Below are 21,308 nucleotides of genomic sequence, written 5' to 3' on the forward strand. Positions count from 1 at the left end.
TCCTTTACCCATAAGGACGATTAATGCCCCTCCTTGAGTACCGCCATCAGGAAGGTTGCCAAATGAAGCATCACTGAAAACAACCAATGCCAGATCCTCACTGTTACCCAAGTGCTGAAACTTAAGAGTCACTTTCTCTGCCTTAAGTTTACGGATAACTTTGTTCACTTCATGAATAGACTGTACAGTTGCATCTTTGATATTAGATCCAAGGCTACATGTGTCAAACATAACATCAGGCCTTGTTTGTTTGGCAACCCACAAAATCTGTCCTATTTTTGACCTGAGTTGCTCACGTTCTGTTTCACTTAAGGGAGCCTCCCTCTGTACAGCCCGTGCTGCTTGTAGCTGAACCGGTTGTAGGTTGTCAATGTAAAGTTGTTGATGCACCTCTATTACATCATTAACTGTAAAAATGTCCATACCAACATAAGAAAAGCTGTCATGTTCTTCACAGCCCACAAGGAAGGTAGATTTCAGTACAGGAATGATATGAGTTGCAAAGTGACTTGAACCAGCCCAAAGGAAATCATCAATGTGACATGCAAGCACTCCTGTAACCTCAGATTGTTCATTCTGCCAATAGAACACTGCAGGATCAACCTGTGATATTTTACCACCAGTTTTGAGCATAATGTCTTTGACCTTATTGTACCAATAAAGTGAAGCATCTGCAAGTCCATAAACACACTTTTTCAGTTTCCATAGAACATTGTCCTTGCCAGCTTCAGGTGGGGGACGAAGATAGATGTCTCTTGACAGTTGCATTCCCTGCAAGAAGGCAGATTTAATGTCCATTGAATTTACTCTCCACTTGTTTTGACATATCACAGCTAGCACCAGTCTGAGGGACTCAGACGCACATGTTGGAGAGTCTTTCTGTAGTTCTTTAGTGTTTACCTCTTCAAACCCCCGTGCCACAAGTCGAGCCTTTGGGACAACACCATTAGTAGTTTCTTTGAGTGTACAGACCCATCTAGTAGACACACATTTTTGACCCAGGTCTTTCACTTCATCAAACACACCATTACTTTGCCAGCTCTCAATCTCCTGCTGCTTAGCAGAATCAAAGGAAATATCTTTTGTTATGAGTACATCTGCATCTCTGTTTTCAGCTTCAGTGCAAAGACCATCAACAAGTGACATGTCTACAGCTTTCTTTTCACCTTCACTACCATCATGCTCAAGATATTGCACATTGTACCAGTTTTTGTATTGCCCTTTTGCTTTTCCCGCTCTGCCTAGCACTCTGGCTGTGTGTTGAACACCGTTGTCTCTGTTGGTAAAAGCAATCAGCTGTCCTGATCTTAACTTTACATTTGCAGAGACATGATCAGTGGGTGTAGAGGGCTCATTTGCAGTTTGTGTGACAGACATGTTTTCTGTAGTGTGTGTGACAGACATGTTTTCTGTAGTGTTAGTTTCTCTGTCAATAGTGATGTCTTCTTCCTCACTAATACTCTGTTCCCCATCGGGTGTGTCAGTGTCATCATTTTCAACTGCGTCTTTGTTGTCATCATCAGTAGTACTGTGTGATATTTGTTTATCTCCAGTCCGTGAATCCACTTTAGTCAATCTTGACTGGTGTACTCTTACAAGAGTCCCCCCATGTCTTACAAATACAACAGTTCCATCCTGCCCAATAACTACACCTGGACCCTTCCACTCTGTACAGTCGACTCGTTTGTAGTATACTTTATCTCCTGCCTCATATTTGTCATCTGTAGGCCTAAGTTGTTTGCGTAGTGCTCTCCTGATCCTTTCTGAACACTCTGCCTCAGTAAATGCTTTTCTGGAAGCATGTAATGCTGAGATATGTTCAGCTACTCTTGCACTTACAGTTGTGCCCTCTAAGGCAGGTGGCTTATCCATCAACACAGAAGGAAGGTTGGGGTTTTGGCCAAACACAAGTTGATGTGGACTATAACCATGTACATTAAGCATACTGTTTTTGGCCATAAGGGCCCAGTCTAGCGCAGTGTGCCAGTCACATCCTCGTTCCTTTTTTACCTTCAGGAGGATTTCTGTAAGTGTCATGTTATGTCTCTCCAGTAGTCCGTTGCTCCAGGGACTATACCCCGCCGTTGTTTTTACCTCAATGTTGAAGTTTTCAGCCATGTCCCGAATGTCTGTGTTGTTGAACTCTCCGCCGTTGTCTGTGTAGAGCCGTCTGGGGGCACCGTGAATGCTTATCCAGGTGTGAATGAAGGAGTTGACGATCTCTGCAGCTTTCTTTGTCTTTACGATGCTGCCAGCACTGAAGCGTGTGAAGTGGTCGATGATGTGAAGGTACCACACATTGGGCTCCAGCTCATGTAGATCCATCGCTACTGTCTCATTATACTCAGAAGCCAGGGGTAGACCAACAGCAGGTCTCGGCTTGGTTTTGCAATATTTCTGACAAATGTCACAGTCACGAACTATCTCTTGTAGAATAACTGCACATTGTTTATCTGTATTGCCAGAGCTTTGGATGAGCCTCAATATCCTCTCTGCAGATGCATGACCAAACTGCTTATGAAGTTTCACAAGGACTTTCTGTTTCTCTTTTGTAGACATTTCAGCAGTTACCATGAGAACTTCATTTTCATTGCAGCTTTCTGTAGTATTTTCATCTCTAATGTCCACACAATAGTGTCCCGAACTAGTGAGCTCTAGGGGAACAGGCTGCTTGAACATGACAACACTGTCATTCTCCATGTCTAGAACAGTCCCTGCTTTCTTGAGAGATGTTTTGCTCAGTAGTAGTGGAATGTCAACAGGAACTACTTCACTTTCAATGTCACATTTTGTTTGTCCAATTTTTGCTGGAAGTTTCACTTTTCTGCTGGAATACACTACAATACCATCCCCAAAGCGAAATGGTCTGGAGCTGGGGGTTTCTGATTGCAACAGCTTGTTTACTTGGCCTTGGCTGAGGTCACGCATGTAACTATCTAGCCACTTCTGACCACAAACTGTACGTGTACATGCAGTATCAATAATGGCTGACCCCAGTGCCTCAGTCAGGAAGATTTCAGAGTCTGTCATTGAGGCTTTAGTGTACAAAGTAATGTTACACTCCTCCACTTTCCCATCTTCAGTTAGCTTTACTTGGTCACCATTACGATGAGGACAGTCTTTCGCCCAGTGGTAAGTGCTCTGACAAATAGCACATCTTGTTCGCTTGCCAAACTTGTCAAGTGGGTTGGTACCTTGTAGTGGTTGTCGCTGTCCACTCCGCGACGAAGTACCGTTGTTTCGTTTGTATTTGGGACCTTTTTGTTCCGTAAGGAAAACTGCTTCTTGGTTCAGTTGAATTCCGCTGAAAACTCCGGTTACTTTCCCTCCGAAAATCCGTTTCAGTGCAGACTTCATAGACGCAAACGTTAAGTCCGTGCACGCTGTCAGTGCAAGCTGTCGACTTTTCTCATCAAGACAAGCTGTATCTAGAAGCTTAAATGCTAGCACAGCGTCAGGCAGCGTCATGTTGTACTTTTTCATCCGGTTATAACGCTGTTCAAAGTCTATAATGTAGTCTGCCATGGACACGCTGTGGTTCTTTGCAATGGAGTCAAAACACGAGTAGGCTTCATAAGCGCGGTCTTTCTCTTCTCTCTGAAACACCGCGTCAAGTTTTGCAAGTAGTATTTCCATACCGTCATCTTTGTCTAAATCTTCCGCGGGTATCTCCATGGCCGTTTCTCTGGCTCTTCCCTCGAGGCCCAGCGCCACCGCGAGTGCCTGTTTCTTTTTATCCAGCTCCGTAACCCGTCTCCAGATATTGACTTCATTCTTCCAGCATTCGTATGGCCTGGCTTCATCAAGCTTTGGTGGTACTTTGTAATTGGAAACCATCCTCTGCTACCAATGTTAACTCAAAAGACACGACGTTGTACTCTCATTCACAGCGCTTTTATTCGTTCCGCCATTTTACATACGGACCACAACAACAACACTTCGCGGGCAACCGTACTCTCGCGATAAAACAGAAAATAACAAGTTAACAATGTGACATATTGAAATCACGTTTGAATTTGCGCTTGTTTTTTTGCTTTCACTTTGCAATCGTGCGAACTGTGTATAGAGAGCGACAGCACTGATCTGTGAGTGATGATAATTTGTGCACCAATTCCTCTGACATCGTCTTATTAATCGTTAGCTTACTATGCAAACATGACAAGTGAAATCTCCCGCAGCAAGCTTAAACATGTGAGAGGTTGATCGCGCAGAGAATCGCTGAGCTTATGTGAGTCCGTGTGTAAAAGCAGCAGGATTTATATTTGACTACGATGACCTGGATGACTGAGAACCTTCACAGACAGATATATATTTTAGTTCTGCTGAGCCAAATAAGACAGGTCAGGGTGAAGAAGTGACAGCCAAAGAAAAGCTTACCACAAAACGGAGAAGTTATGACAAATCAGACTATAAGGCAAAAAGAAAGTGCAGCTTTATGGTTTCATGGACAAAAGAATTTCTGTGGCTGCAATATGACAAGCTAAATAACCAGGGCTGCACATAAGTGGTCCGCAGGTGCGCATTCGCTGTCAAAATAAAAAACACGCACAAGGGTTAGGGTTAAATTTAAAAACTGTACTTTTGAGTTAAAATATATATTTATAATTTTAATAAATGACAAATTAAAAAGGCATGAACATTTTTTTTGTATCGAAAAAATATCGAACCGTGACACCAAAGTATCGAACCGAACCGTGAATTTTGTGTATCGTTGCACCCCTAATATATATGTGTGTGTATATATACACAAATATATATATATATATATATATATATATATATATATATATATATATATATATATATATATATATATATATATATATATATATATATATATATATATACACAAATATATATAAAATCGGTGATGTGGGGAGTCTTTATCCTTCGGTCTTCTATCCTCTACCAGGCCTGGAAACTTGATCCTAGCTTGTTCATTCTCAACCACCCTAGGGGGCGTATCCCATTTTCACCTCAGGACTTCCAGGTCATACTTGGCACAGATGTTCCTTAATACTATGCCAGACACTTGGTTATAGCATTCCATGTATGCCCTGCCTGTTAGCATCGTGTTCTCTAATGTGTGCCTTTCTGTTGTTTTCGTATATATTTCTCTTCTTTTGTCTATATGCACCTTGATCGTTTATATTTCTCCTGTTTGCTATTTAATTCCTGCTGTCTGCTAATTATATTTTATTTTGGGACAGCTGGTGTGGAGCACCCACAAATTCATTTTACATGTACAATGACAATAAAGGGACATTCTATTCTATTCTATTGCACCCTGCTGCTCTGAGCAGGATTATCTCACAGGCATCTTCACGCAGCCTGCACCTGGTGTGCCCGGCTTTTATGGATCTTGTGCTTTGGGCTTGTTCGTGTGCTGCCATGATTAGTGCCTCTGTGCTATCATTCAGTCCAGCTTTGTCCAGGTTTTTTTTATATATATGTACACATATATTATATATAAATATACATTAACTCAAACTCAGAGCTAAGTCACAAAGGTCTCTTGTGAAACACACATATCTCCAATTTGTGAATCAATAATCAGTCAAATGCATTGACCTCCATGTTTCATCAAATATTGGATAAGTGGAATAACATTTATGACCCTTCTATGGTTCAAATGCTGACTGTTTAATCACAGCCTTTTTGTTGCAATTTGTAATTTTGAAGTGCTAACCTCCCATGACACAGTCTCAATGAGAACTTTGCAATTACAATCACCAGACTGCCATCTACAGCACAGATACCCATTTAGAAACCATTTGTAGTATCACCTTTTAGCCTTTTACCTTGAACAGAAAGGCCTATAAGAGTTCTGTCACACATACAGAATCATATAAAAATCTGTCTGTCTTTTATGAGAAGACATAAAGTTTACTGAATGTTTAACAGAAGGCAATATTCATGTCACTGATCCATTTCAGGGATAAGAAGCTTTTGTTTTTAATACTGAGTGTTGAAAATTGTAACAGATTCACTGTGTGCAGAAGGAAAAAAAGCAGTTTTTCTCACAGTAAATGATGACCTTCCATGTCACCATGGTGTTAATCTTCTCTTACATTTATTTATTTATCTGTAGATTTATGAAGACAATAAAGGTCAACTTGAAAGCCAGTGAAAGAGAAACAGCTTGAGTGGTTCAAAGGTTCGGGGGCATGTTTTTCAGCTTCTCGGTTACAGTTTAAAACCTGCAATAACTGATTTTTAATGCCTATTTAAGGACCATAGACACCAGCTGTTAAAGCAACACAGACATAGCGCAACATACTGGGAGGTAGGGTGGTGGTAGAAGCACAAACACACACAAGTTTTCACTAGGAGACCATTAATTAAAAGGAGCCTACAGTATATGCTCATTTCCAGCTCCATATTTATTTACTTGCAGTATTCTAGAGTAACTTTGTAGAGTTTATGGTTCAAAAGCGGGAAGCCAACCTTCTTGTGATTGGCTGCCGCTCACAGACAGAAGGTGGGTGGGGCTCTTGTGTTCACATCCAGAGGTCTGGGCGTAGATGGCACTATTAAGGATGGCTCCTCTCTATTAGTGCCTTCCATTTGAATCTGAGTTATCAGTTTAACTGAGTTACCAGGTAAGATTTTAAACAGGAAAGCTATTTCAAGGGAGATTTTCAACTTGGAAAGTCAGAGGAGCCCCAGCAACCCAGACTCAAAGATCCAGGATTGCTGCTATGAGCACAAAGATCAGTAAAACCGTAAAACATTTTAATCTGAACTGCAACTGTTTGATACTTTGCTACTTACTAAATAAGCCATATGCAGAGAATTGATCAGATTCTATCTATGAAGATAGAATAGAATCTCAATGGTGTTAAATATTTTTTTTTTTAAAAGCCCTGCACTGTGTTGCTAGTGTTGCATGACTGGCTCCACCTTGCTAAAGCAAAACAAATCCGGTTGTTGTTTGCTTTTCTGACTTTACCAGGGGAACGCCCTTAGCTTGAGAGTTGCGTCACTCCCTACAAAATCTGACTTCCCAGGTCTAAAAGTTATGATATTAATGTAAACATCCACTTATTTGCACAGCTGCTAGAGGTCTAACTTTTAAAACAATAAAACAATAGGATGTAACAGAAGCTGGCACAAATGACTTATTTTCTCAGGGCGGACAGTCTTTATTACCTTGCTAATGCTAATTGAGAATATAGAGCTGGGCGATAGAACGATAACGATATGTATCGCGATATAACTTTTACTCGATAGAGAAATTAAGCTATCGCGATAGACCTCGCCGCTCTTGTCCTCTAAAAAAAAAAATTAAAAAAAAAAAAAAAAAAAAAAAAAAAAGGTCAGCCAATCCAAATTCAGTAGCGCAGAGCCGAACCAATCACAGCCGCAGCGTCACGTCGCGTGACTTGTTACGTACAGCACAAGTGCCAAGCCGCACGTGTGTTTGTTTGGGAAGCAGCCAGCGCATAATGGAGGAAATGAGTGTGCCGACTAGAAAAATCAACCGAGCGTGACCGAAGAGAAAACAGATGATGGTTCCAATGCCGAAGAGATTGTCGAACGGAAGAGCCATAGAAGTTCCGTAGTGTGAAGGTATTTCGGCTATTTCAAGTCTGACAAAAAACAGAGTAGCTGCACTGTAAATTGTGCCGAAAGCAAGTCTGGAAATACAATAAACTGGTGCATGCGTCACACTGTGCGCCACGTTATTGTTTCGGTGAAATGAATTTCTACAATACTGTTACTGTTAATTCTACTCTCTGCAGTGTTTAAATGCTTACATATACACACAGTTACTGTCCCTCCACACATACGACTCGGTTCTGCTTCTATGCCCCAGCTTTGTTTACTTTTTCCCACCGAGGCTTCTAGACTTCTGATTGGCCAACATTTCTGCACGGTTAGGAATCTAGCGCCACCTGCTGCTTTGGCATGTTCATAGCAGCGTTTTCCTTCATTTCTGCCTTTATGTGTGAACGGGATTATTTTTTAAAACAAAAACCGAAAATCTCCGTTTTCAAAAATACCCGTGTACGTGTGGACGTAGCCTCAGTCTCTGACTGGAAGCGCTAATTCGTCATTCGGCTTTTGTCAGACTAAAGTAACTGTTAAAACTGTTTGAAAAGCTAAGCTATACAACAAGGAGAGATTGAGAATTTCCTTTTAGTTCTCAGTTTATTTGATATTGACAAAAGTTAGTCAGTTTTGTCTATTCTTCTGTAAAACAAACTAAGATTTATTTTTAGAATTAATATTTTGTTTCTAAGTGGAACTGACAATTTAGTCTGTTTCGTTTGTTCTATTTTGAAACTTAAACGCTTTAGCGGCTGCCTTTTGTGTAGTTTGCAATATTTGCCTTTATTTATCTGAAAAAGTCTCATGTTCCTGAAGTACATCTACCCTGTTGAACTTATTATGGGAAATAAATATTTAAAAACAAGCTGCTGATTATTTCACATTTTACTTGTGAGCAACGGCACATTTAAATCTTACAAATATAGTTATTTGGCTTATATCGTGATAGATATCGTTATCGCCTGAAATGAAAAAAACATATCGTGATATGAAAAAATCTCATATCGCCCAGCTCTATGAGAATATTTACTTTATTTTTAGGAGTGGCGATCATGAGCTCTGTAATTGCTAGAGAAAATGCTGACTTTGTCTGTTAAGTCCTGACAAGAGAGATTGCAACATGCTCATTAAACGGAGGAGGCTGGAGGCACAACACCTTTCCAACACATCAAACCAACACCAGGCACTCAGCTGAACTGCAGCACAAACCTGAGAATTTAGCCACAAATATTTAGGTCACCCCTGAGAAAAGGAGGAAAAAAGGATTTGAGAGCAAACTTCAAAATCTGGAGTTGGAGTTTTATACGACACTATAGCACAATATTATTTTTTAACAGTATTTGTAGTGGAAAGAACATATTTCTGCAGTATTAATTAATTAATTTTCACTGACCAGTGTAAATTCATCAGCTGTTTGAGAGACTCTGTGATCAGTTGTTCTGATGCAGAAGTAACAAGGAATTTGTCCATTTAAATGACCCATTAATGCACACATGAGCTGCTGTGGAGAGGGAAGCATTGGTGATATATGGCAGCTGTTCTGAATGTTCTTAGCTCAATCCTTTACAAAATAGTTGTTACCAAACTGCTAGTATTTGGTGCATTTAACTGATCAATTATTGTGCATTTTGGTCAACAGTCACTGTCAGGAAGAAAGAAGAAAGTCGTCTTTTGCCTGACACTGGCGACCTGATGCTGGTATGACTTTGCATGGAAAATGCATGGCATCCCGAGTACCTTTACAGGGCTGGGTCTCAAAGACTTGATGAGGGCAGCTGTCCTGATTCTCCATGTCTTGAATAATCACGGCTCTGGAGCGCGCTTGGCGACCGGTGGTTTCAAAGCTCCGCCCCTCCAGGCAGGTCAACTGGCACGAGCTCCAAGACGACCACTCAGTCAAATGGCAGTCTCCTGAGGGGAAAAAAAGACAGTAAAACATCAGTGATAGCACAACTTGGTCAATAACACTGTCAGACTCTCCTTTCAGATACTTGCGGGTGGTTTATATTCAGCTTGCCAACACTATTTCAGGGATCGTTTTATTGGCTCCCCTGCTAGCTCCTGGAACATTAAAAAGAGATCGAAAACAACTTCAGCACACATCTGCGGCTGATAATGTAACAAATGCACAAACAAATTACTCAGACAGCCCAGTGGGTATTCAGAAGTAATAGACCAACCAGAGTTATAAATTATACAATACAAGCTATAACTCCAAGCTGGACTGTAAAGGTAAAACCCAATACTGAAATGTGTCTCAAATGAGATGGAAAATTCATTTGGTTTAGTTTGGAATATTTTTTTTAAAGGATAAAGTCTGTTTGGTTTTTGAATGTCAAACACAAATATCTCTTGTATTTCTTGATAGGGTCACATTGTAGTGATAATATCACCCACAGCCTCAGCTACTCAGCCAGAACAACCCTCCGATTCTTTGCCCTGAACACCCATTAGTAACTGTCTGTGGATTGGAACATCTCATTATCTTTCATCTTTATATGGATACAGTCTATCAGCTCTTCACTCATGCTGCTAGAACCCTGGAAACATGCTGTAGCAATAGCTACAGTATACAGCAAACACACACACACACACACACACACACACACACACACACACACACACACACACACACACACACACACACACACACACACACACACACCCATCACAAGCATGTCAACAACTCCTCCTCTGGCCCCTACTCTGCGTCTGCCACCATCACATCAACACTTACATGAACACATACACACACATCTGCTCTTGCCATCAAACACTCCTGATCCCGAGCCAAGACTCAGAGCAAAGGCGGTTTGAGTGATGAATCAAGGAGAGGATCAGAGGAGAGTGAGAGGCATATGAACAAAAGCAAGCACTGCTCGCTCTCTTCAAAGCACAAATTAACAAAAGCCATACATGGAAGTAGCCATGCATAAGGAGGTCATTTTTTGAGGGGTGGTGATTTTACCATAATGACTCTCTCTTTAAAAAGAAAAAACAGAGAGAAAATCAAATATATTCTATAGAGTTTGTTCAGCTAGCATATGCCTAAAGACAGTAATGCTTCATTATAGACTCGCAGGGTGGAAAAGCAGACAGTGACAAGTGAAGCAGGTCAAAACTGTCAGCTGGCCAGTAACTCTCTTGGTTAAGGCAAATTCTACATTCACACTGTGGCCTAAATAAAAAAAACACGAGTTGAATGTCAGTTAACAATGATACACTGTCTGTCTGTTGCTATAGTGATTTTTACAACAATGAGCTTAATCAATTTCTATGCACAGACCCAATAAAAAATCATGACAAAGGTTCATTGTAGGGGTTCCCAATATCCTCACCAAAATAACAAACTAACAGCATGTCGTGCAAGAAGTCTACTATTATGTTGTTTACATTTTCCGTTTGAATTAATACATGCAGTGTTAATTTACTACAGACAACAAGGTTGAAAAGCTGCAACATGCCTTAATTTCGAAAAAGTCTACCAGAAAATTTGCATAAATTGATTTCGTTTAAAACAAGTTTTTGCATTTTAGGCTGCTGAGGTAGAGCACATAGCAGTGCCAAGATTCACCATCGCTTCTTATTTTTATGTTTTTCTTTTTGCTACATTACAGCTACAGACAGTTACTCTACCAACACTGGTGCTCTGCTATCGTTATCCATCACAGTGACCAACATGTGGTGTGATGTGCACTGCAAACAGCACACTGACACAGTGACATTTACTGTACTGAACAATGCAGTCTGGAGTCTCCAAAACATCACCTCACACTTTAGTGTAGATACACATGGTATAAGCAGAGGTATATTCATTTTTAAAGTAATGCAGTCCAGTAATGGGATTTGTCTAAGACTGAAATGTCAGCTGACAAACTTCTCTTTGATTGGACAGAAATCATAACTTTAAAAAAAATAACTCGATACAGTTGAACAGGTTCACAAGCTATGGCTAGCATTAGTCCAAGATACAGAATTATTTCATCACAATAATGTCAGAAATGATATAAAGACACAAAGCAGTTATATTTGAAAAAAGATGAAAAATATATGCTCATGATGAATTCATGCCAGCAACGGGGGAGACCAGTTACTGTACTTTTCACAAGGTTTTTTTCCCCTCATACTTACTTGATGAATGATAAATTTCAGGTTCTCAACAGTTTGCAGACTTCTTTGTCAGAGACAATGCTGATTTTTCAATAAACAACAGGTTTACAGAGCCATACTAAGGTACTATTATAGAGGTAGAATGGGGTTTGGCATAGTCTTTCTAAAATAAGCAATGCTTTTCTTAAAATTATGTTGGCTAGATGTTGTTCAGAAATCGGTATATACCATTCAGCAATAACATGGGCGTAACTTTGTGCTGAACATTGGGGGGGTGATTATACATGCTATTTTGTATAACTATGTTAACTATTTTGCTGTTAACTGAAATGAGTAAAGAAAATCAACAGGCTATTTATGCAAGGTAGTTCATAATTTTATTGGGGGGGGGGGGGTTCTATTGGTTGGATCTGATTATTGGGGGGGGGCATAACCCCCCTAAGCCCCCTGGAAATTACGCCCCTGAGCAAAGGGGCCTTCAAAGGTGTGCAAATGACCCATGCATATGTGCACTATAGTATGTATTTCAAACCTGTTGAATTACATGCTATAGAATTACAACTGGTACAGATTTTTTTTTATTCAGTGCTAGTACCATAAAATATAATTTTTTATAATCCTTGTACATACAGATGTTTTTTCTTTTTCTTGATTTTAGATGTGCTAAGTAATAAAATCCCCCTAAATCCATTTACATCGGAAAAATAGTTTTAAATGATTAAATTAGATGGGTTAGTTTTTTAGAACCACACAACTTCTTCAGGTTTTTGTCGCCCATGTGTCAACATCATTTGAAGCTTGTGTTAAACTCAAAGCGACTCAGTGTACAAACTGTTATGGAAATAGGATAAAACGTTTTTTTTCCTTATATTTTACATACACTGTGTTTGCAGTAAACACTAAATGTATTGAAAATGCACTTTCATTCTCCTAATAATTGTTTTTTTTATTGGAAAATTATTACATTCACATTTGAACAAGCTTTCTGTGCGCAGAATTCCCATAGGCATTAAACTGCTGTGATAAGCTCTGGGATTGTTCTCAGCTATGTGATCTGCTAAATGCTTCAATTAGCAGATGATGGTTTTTCATGCCTTACGGAGTCATGTATTGTTACATAATGCAGTGCAAAGAAATAAAGTGTTCTCAGGTTATTGATTATAAAATATGTCTCTTTCATAGTTACTGAGCTCAGGCCCTGTACTGCTACTGTACAGGACGAAACTAGATAATGTAGAGCTACAAGGGTCATTAGTAAAGCTATGACTTTTATTGATTCTGCAATTATTTAGTGGCTGAAAATGTCAGCCAATTGGAAAAAGGGACAATTTATTGGCAGATCCTAGCAAATGAATTTCTGTTAAAAACAAGATTATTGACTGTGTTGTTAGATGGATTCAATGATTATGTAGTTGTTTGGTGAATATAAAAGGACTACAGTAATTAAAAAAAATCACTCAGTCATGTAATTTTGACATATTCGTGTAAAACTATCAAATCCAGTATATCCACTATGTTTGAATGCAGCTTTACCAGGGCAGGGGACAAAACAGGGCTGCTCCATCTCTTGTTGGATACGTTGCCTAAGTACGTCTCCACAAAGTTCCTCCTTCACTGGCTGACGAGGAGACTCGTGCCAGTTTCCCCAGTGGACAATGCATGATAGATTTCTTCTCCGAAGCCCCTCACCACATGCTGCGCCCTGCAGAGACACAATAAATCAACATTAATAAACATTTGCAAAGGTTTTCTTAATTTTATTTTAACCTATTTGTATATCGTTTTCTGTTGAAGCACTGCAGCAGGCTGGCGACAAGTCCAAATTGGAAAGCTGAATGTGAGATACTCCTTTAAAACTATGACAGAAGCAACAGCTACTGCAGCATATTCTTGAACTACACATATTAGATAAATGTGATGCTGAAAGTCTGCAGACCACAGGAAACACAAAAAGCTGTTAGGCAGTACAGTGCAAAGAACATCAACATATAGGCAGAAAAACCTGTCATACCGCTACTGTGCATGGGGACCAGTCACTCAGCACCCACATGTAGCAAGGCCTTATGGGGCATGGTTTGGTCTGGATGAGCTGGTTGGGACAGGGGCGACCCTCCTCTTGAGCATCCTGAAGGATTCTCCGACTGCGCACAGACTGACCTACACAACACAAGGCAAACATGCAAATGTGACAATAAATCGAGCAGAGTGCATTTGCATTGGATGCCTGCCTTTTATTTCCTTTTTTCCATTAATTGCTAAAACACAGTAACAACACAGTGGGATTGATCCTCTTAGTTCAGCTCATACTCTCAATTGCTTTGAGAGAGACAAAAATGGATCACTACACAAACATAAGACTCCATAAAACAACTGTTAATACAATGAGTGGCTGAAATGAGAGATGATGATTCATTTAGTAGTGAAAATAGGCTGTGCCTGCTCTTTAGCTCACAAAATATTTTCCTCACGACAAAGAGGAATTAGTGTAACAGCACTATACATCTGTGTCACTGTGCCACTTTATGCTCAGATTTTGCAGTTTCCAACAAAAGTGCTTCATTCAAGTGAGCCATTAATAATGTGTGAAAGGAAAAGTTTGCTAAATGCCAGCAGGGAAAAAAGCAGCTTGTGCCTGGGTCCTGTAAGCCTCCATGAGCCATCCAGTTGGCAGAAGTTGTGCGTGCGCGCGCCTGTGTATGTAATGCCAGGAGAGATGCCGAGCTCCGAGAGCCGCAGGAAGACGCAGCAAAAAGGACATCCGGCTCTGCCATCTCAAAAATCAAACCAAAAACATTAACGCTCCCATGGCATCCTGACAAAACAAGATCCTTGCGTCGTCTGACACAGATACGACACAAATACGACACAAATCCCTCATCGAGGCAGAGAAATGCGTTTCACAATGTGTGAGAATGAAGTGATAGTAGCAGAAAGAGTCACAGCAATAGTGACTGAGCTGTGAAAGAAAGGATTTCGAGTTTATATTCCCAGATGAAAGCCTGGGCTAGTGTGAGCTCATTGGGATAAGGGGTTAACTGCAAGTAGAAAGTTAGCGAGTGACAAATTAAAATTAATAAACATAAGAAGAAGACAGTGCCGACTCTCTCTAATTAGCAGAATAACATGCATTCTCTTTGGGAGATTGACTTTGGGAAGCTGAAGCAACAATGTATGCATTTCGGTTTAATCATTTACTTTTGTATATTGCATGAGGTTACAACATGACTTGCACAAAGTGATACTAAGTGTGTCACTGGTTGGGGATTATCAGCTGCATGTTTGCACTCACGGAGTGGTATAGCTATATATTTTATTTAGGAACACTGAATCATTTATGGCGTCCACAAGTGTGAGCTATGGAGCTCACACTTATGGACGCATCTATTGTTAAAACATAATGTCACAAAGGAAGTTTCCAGTCTTAATTATGCAGAGTTCCCCTGCATAATAAGGCATTGGATTACACATACGCGTAAATATTTTAATGCATTTAAATGTATTCATGCACTATTCAACATCTTGGTGCATGCCTGAGTAGATGGAATAATGAGGCGCTGCATATGTAGTCCACCGTGTGTCTGTTTATCAGGTTGTTGTTCCCATGAATTTAAGTTAAGGTTTTTAGCTCATGATGTTTTTACCTTGACTCCCACAGCTGTGCGAGCATTCTGCCCACGGCGACCACTCAGAGAGCACACAGCTGACAGGACAGTTGACTACGCAGCTCTCTGTTAGAATCCACTTGTTGATCAAACCAAACTGTAGAAAACAAGAACAGATCTGAGAGGAGGGCTAGCTAATTATTTCCACTAACAAGAAAAGGGGGAGCGCACACATTTCCATATTTTAAATATGCTACAGTTCATTTCAGACAGTGGAAAAGCAGCAGCTGAAAATAAAACCCTAACAAAAAACCTTCAGATGCTATTGAGCTGTTAATGTACATTATATTTAACACAGAGACAACATCATTGCTACATTCATCCCATTAAAATTGCATTAAGTGGATAGTGCAATATGATTCTGGATGTGCCAGAGATTACCCAAACATTTGCTTCACAAAAATGAGAAATCTTTTTACGTCTACTGTTATTCAATTACAGTAACGTAAGAGCGCCATTTGTCTTTGCACAAATAAAGTCAATAACATTAAGTTCTGTTTGGCTTAGTGGCAAAGTTGGTATGAAATCAGATACAACATTTTCACTTAATCAAATTGGGCAACTGAGCTTTCAATAATAAATAAGTAATGAGAACAGAAGCAAAGCTGCTGCACTGCAATAGCTGTCAATATTTCAGATTTTGCAAACTATAAGTTAATTTTGTGCATTTTTTAAAACTTGTATGGCTTTGGAATTTGACTTGCACCCAAAATATGTATATACAGTGGGGCAAAAAAGTATTTAGTCAGCCACCGATTGTGCAAGTTCCCCCACTTAAAATGATGACAGAGGTCAGTAATTTGCACCAGAGGTACACTTCAACTGTGAGAGACAGAATGTGAAAAAAAAATCCATGAATTCACATGGTAGGATTTGTAAAGAATTTATTCGTAAATTAGGGTGGAAAATAAGTATTTGGTCACCTCAAACAAGGAAAATCTCTGGCTCTCACAGACCTGTAACGTCTTCTGTAAGAAGCTTTTCTGTCCCCCACTCGTTACCTGTATGAATGGCACCTGTTTGAACTCATCATCTGTATAAAAGACACCTGTCCACAGCCTCAAACAGTCAGACTCCAAACTCCGCCATGGCCAAGACCAAAGAGCTTTCGAAGGACACCAGGAAAAGTATTGTAGACCTGCACCAGACTGGGAAGAGTGAATCTACAATAGGCAAGCAGCTTGGTGTGAAAAAATCAACTGTGGGAGCAATCATCAGAAAATGGAAGACATACAAGACCACTGATAATCTCCCTCGATCTGGGGCTCCACGCAAGATCTCATCCCGTGGGGTCAAAATGATCATGAGAACGGTGAGCAAAGATCCCAGAACCACACGGGGGGACCTGGTGAATGACCTGCAGGGAGCTGGGACCAAAGTAACAAAGGTCACCATCAGTAACACACTACAACGGCAGGGAATCAAATCCCGCAGTGCCAGACGTGTTCCGCTGCTGAAGCCAGTGCATGTCCAGGCCCGTCTGAAGTTTGCCAGAGAGCACATTGATGATACAGCAGAGGATTGGGAGAATGTCATGTGGTCAGATGAAACCAAAGTAGAACTTTTTGGTATAAACTCAACTCGTCGTGTTTGGAAGAAGAAGAATACTGAGTTGCATCCCAAGAACACCATACCTACTGTGAAGCATGGGGGTGGAAACATCATGCTATGGGGCTGTTTTTCTGCCAAGGGGACAGGACGACTGATCCGTGTTAAGGACAGAATGAATGGGGCCATGTATCGTGAGATTTTGAGCCAAAACCTCCTTCCATCAGTGAGAACTTTGAAGATGAAAGGAGGCTGGGTCTTCCAACATGACAATGATCCAAAACACACCGCCCGGGCAACAAAGGAGTGGCTCCGTAAGAAGCATTTGAAAGTCCTGGAGTGGCCTAGCCAGTCTCCAGACCTCAACCCCATAGAAAATCTGTGGCGGGAGTTGAAAGTCCGTGTTGCTCGGCGACAGCCCCAAAACATCACTGCTCTCGAGAAGATCTGCATGGAGGAATGGGCCAAAATACCAGCTACTGTGTGTGCAAACCTGGTAAAGACCTATAGTAAACGTTTGACCTCTGTTATTGCCAACAAAGGTTATGTTACAAAGTATTGAGTTGTATTTTTGTTATTGACCAAATACTTATTTTCCACCCTGATTCACGAATAAATTCTTTACAAATCCTACCATGTGGATTCATGGATTTTTTTTTCACATTCTGTCTCTCACAGTTGAAGTGTATCTCTGGTGCAAATTACTGACCTCTGTCATCATTTTAAGTGTGGGAACTTGCACAATCGGTGGCTGACTAAATACTTTTTTGCCCCACTGTATGTGTGATGAAACTTTTCATTTTTACATTATACATCTTTAATTGTCTACACAGCGATTACCTGCTCACACTTCTGCACCTCCGTAACCTTGCCATCGCTGCGAATACAGTCCAGGAGACGAAAACGTGATCCCTGACCGCAGATGGCATTTTCACTCAGCTGGCATGTACTCCAGTCTAGACGCACACAGCAACATATCTTCATTAGTCTCACTGTCAAACCGTCTTTTATGTCAACGCTACTGGTCTACAACAACAGCAACATTCTGCACAAATCCCAACAAGCTCACACTCGGCTGTTTCTTTGTTTAGGAAACTCCATGAAATCAAGATTTCTTTGTCAAGAGAGACCTGAGACCATTGCACAACCACAAGACCACAATAATAAAAAAGATTCACTCAGAACAACTATCCCAATCACCCAAACAACCAGACCAAATGAAGCAGTAACAAATATTGTACTCAGTAGTCTCTCATGGGGATGAGCGTCTCTAACTCAAAGCTGAGCTAACGTTTATTTCAGAAGTAGTGGTAATGAGGTGCACAGAACTGGGAACCAGTGTAACCATATTCAGTGATGATGAGGATGGGGTATGATGGCAGTCTGGTGTACTGAAACCAAAGGATTTGCTGGTAGACAGCATATGCACTGCAAAGCCAGCTCTGGCAATTTAGGTAAAGGCAAAAGATTCTGGCTACACTGGGAATAATTAACAATTAATAGTTGTATTAATTATTCACTATTAATGAATAATTAAATGAAATAATTAATAATTAATTCACTTTATTTCAATCCTGGAATCCATTCTGGGGAGTCTTACTGATAACTTCTTGCATACAGGCATGTGTGTGCCTATAAAGCTCAAAACTGTCTTCTGGCTTTATGCATATGTTGAGAAATGTGTTTTATTGCTCTTTTTTTCATCCCTGATGAAGCATCTTGCGATCTCCTTAATAAAACACTTTTATAAATGGTTTTTTTCATTGTTATAAAAACGTTATTTTTAAAGCAGTTTTATAATAAATAATAACATTTTTTATTAATATATTATTTAGCTGTAATACTGGCATTATAGTTGTTGGATAAAGGGACTTTGTTGTGTATCACTGTGTTACAAAATAACTAAAAATGACTTAATCTTGTCCCTTGCAGTATACCACGATAATGGATGCATTCTTATAGCAAGTAAACTTGACCTTTTGCTGGTTTTAGGTACGCACCCATCTTGTTTATGGGGCTAACAACAGGTTGTAATCATGTAACGTGAATTAGATCAGAAATGACGTGCAGATTGTCCTACCTGAGACTCTGTACTGGTAGGTGAAACATGTACTATTAAGAACACAGGACTCTGACTGGACCATCTCTGGACAGGGTGAGTTATCTGAAGCTGCGGGGCGCAGGATATGTCTGCTTCTGTTTCTTGATGTATCTTGGTCACATTGCTGCAGAATAACAACAAAAAAAGCAACAAAAAGAAAAAAGAGTGATGGGATGATCAGGCAGAAACAAAGCATCCTACAGCATCCGCTGTCTTTAGTGTTATGATCTACCAAGTTAAACATACTAATAGCTAGAAGTTATGAAATACATTGTTAATTTCAAAATATTTCAAATTTATTTGTGCCCCAACAGCATGCAGAAACTAATGATAAATACTTCTTGTCATTAGAAGTGACCTTTATGGCACTAATTTTATGTAGATTTCCAGTAGATTTCAAAATTTAACGTAATACCATTCAATATCAGCCGACAGCTGTACATCTCCCTAATGAATCCAAAGTGCTTACTTTTTGCAGTTATTCTCAAGGACAAACTTGTTTTTTTTTTATTATTATAATCAGTAGCAAATAATCCAATAATTTATTCTCATAAAAAGAACATATTTTTGTTCATAACATGCTATGATAAACACATTTAATGAAAGAAAAGCAACCTGAATGAGCCAGCTCAAGGTGAAACCCTCGTTTTCTCTTGACATGAGTGTTATCAAATTACACAGCACAGAGCGTTTAGCGGCCTGATTTTCAGCACAATGTGTTAACCTTGGGCATAAGCTACCTAATAAAAGGTTTATGAGAATGAAAGCTGCAATTGTTCCTCTTCAATAGATCATTTCTATTGACATGATTATGGTTAATTGCTGTGAAAACATCAGTCTTATAAATAATAGAAACTATTTTGCAAATGGAAAACAAAACAAAACAAAATACCCGGAAATTTACTTAAATAACCCTTCATTTGTGTTGTGGTTTACAGATAATGAAAACCTCTAAAAAACTGATGCAGATGCTAATACAGGTAAAAAATTTGATATCAAATCCTGATTTCTGTATCATTCTCTGTTTTCTCTGTTTTTTTATCAGTATAAATATAAATGTTTTTCTTACCCAACATCCAACTCGACTGAACAGCAACACTCGTCAGCAGTAATTGACACATGAAACACATTTGCTATATGGCAGCTGCTCCCTTCACCCTGTTATAAATAATACATATAGAGACTGGGCATCTAAATAATCTTGCAAAGTCAGTAAGCTAGGAGAACTCATCGACTTTTATACCACACTGTTAAATAATCAACCTCTACACCACACAGTTAAAGGCAAATGAAGACAATTATTGAAAAAACTGCAAGAGTACAACATTTACTAAATAAGGAGCGTTGGCAAATCATTGGAGTCACAATACAGAGGAAGCGAAATCCATTAACAGAGGATTAAATGTGAACTGTCAGCTTGGTCTTTGGTTCAAATATTCTTCTAATAAAGGTCTTTGCATTGAGATGCATTTGTATCTCTGCACCTGATGCACCACAACACACACGTCAGTCACTGCAACCTCCTAATGAGAAGGTGGTGGTGTGTGAATCTCATGAATCAGCTGCAGTCATTGTAGCTTTAATGTGTTCAGGCTCACGATCACAAAGCCACGTGCTTACATTTGTATGCTTCATACAGAGACTCAGAGATTAAGATTTCTCCTTCTTATTACAGCAACTCATTTACTATAAAATACACTGACTGTCCACTTCATTAGGTGCACCTTACTAGTACCAGGTTGAACCTCTTTTTGCCTTAAGTCTTAATGGCACAACAAGATCCTGGAAACATTCCTCAGACAGTCTGATCTATATTGACTTGATTGCATCATAATGTTGATGTAAATCTGTCAGTTTGCCCAGAAAATATCCCCCATGCCATTACACCACCACTATGAGCCTAAACTGAGCCTAAACTAAACAGGAAGCAGGTTGGGGCCCCGCTTTTATGTCGTTTAAGCGAAATTCTGACCATAACAGCAGAAATCAAGAATCATCAGATCAGACGTTACTATCTAAATGTGATGAGCCTGTGCAAATTTTAGACTCATTTTACTGGGCACTCAGTGTGGTCTTCTGTTGCTGTAGCCACTGTACGTCAAGTTTCAACATGGTGTATGTTCAGAGATGCTCTTCTTTAAGAGTTATGAATTATTTTGGCCCTGTGAACTGCTGCTCACTAGTTATTTTCTCTTCTTTTGGACCATTCTTTTTGAACCGTACAGATGACAGTGTGGGAAAATAAGTGAAATAAGCTAAAGCACAGCCCAACTAGGACCAGCAACCACTCGATAGTCTGTGAAATTTCTTCCCTTCTAGAGTAGATATTCCAT

The 21,308-nt window shown here is 39.8% G+C and overlaps 1 protein-coding gene across 1 annotated transcript in view; it reads right to left on the reverse strand.

The window, feature by feature from the left end:
- thsd7ba (thrombospondin, type I, domain containing 7Ba) overlaps positions 1 to 21,308 on the reverse strand; it is a 184,601-nt gene that overhangs the window by 7,587 nt on the left and 155,706 nt on the right. Inside the window, exons 18-23 of the mRNA XM_080903581.1 lie at positions 18,955 to 19,099; positions 17,715 to 17,830; positions 15,306 to 15,423; positions 13,676 to 13,821; positions 13,198 to 13,366; positions 9,292 to 9,465 (exon numbers count right to left, since the gene is read on the reverse strand). Coding sequence (XP_080759707.1) covers positions 9,292 to 9,465; positions 13,198 to 13,366; positions 13,676 to 13,821; positions 15,306 to 15,423; positions 17,715 to 17,830; positions 18,955 to 19,099 — 868 coding nt within the window. The remainder of the gene's footprint in view (positions 1 to 9,291; positions 9,466 to 13,197; positions 13,367 to 13,675; positions 13,822 to 15,305; positions 15,424 to 17,714; positions 17,831 to 18,954; positions 19,100 to 21,308) is intronic.

Source organism: Rhamphochromis sp. 'chilingali' (assembly GCF_963969265.1).
Source record: "Rhamphochromis sp. 'chilingali' genome assembly, chromosome: 14".
Classification (NCBI taxonomy): Eukaryota; Metazoa; Chordata; class Actinopteri; order Cichliformes; family Cichlidae; genus Rhamphochromis; species Rhamphochromis sp. 'chilingali'.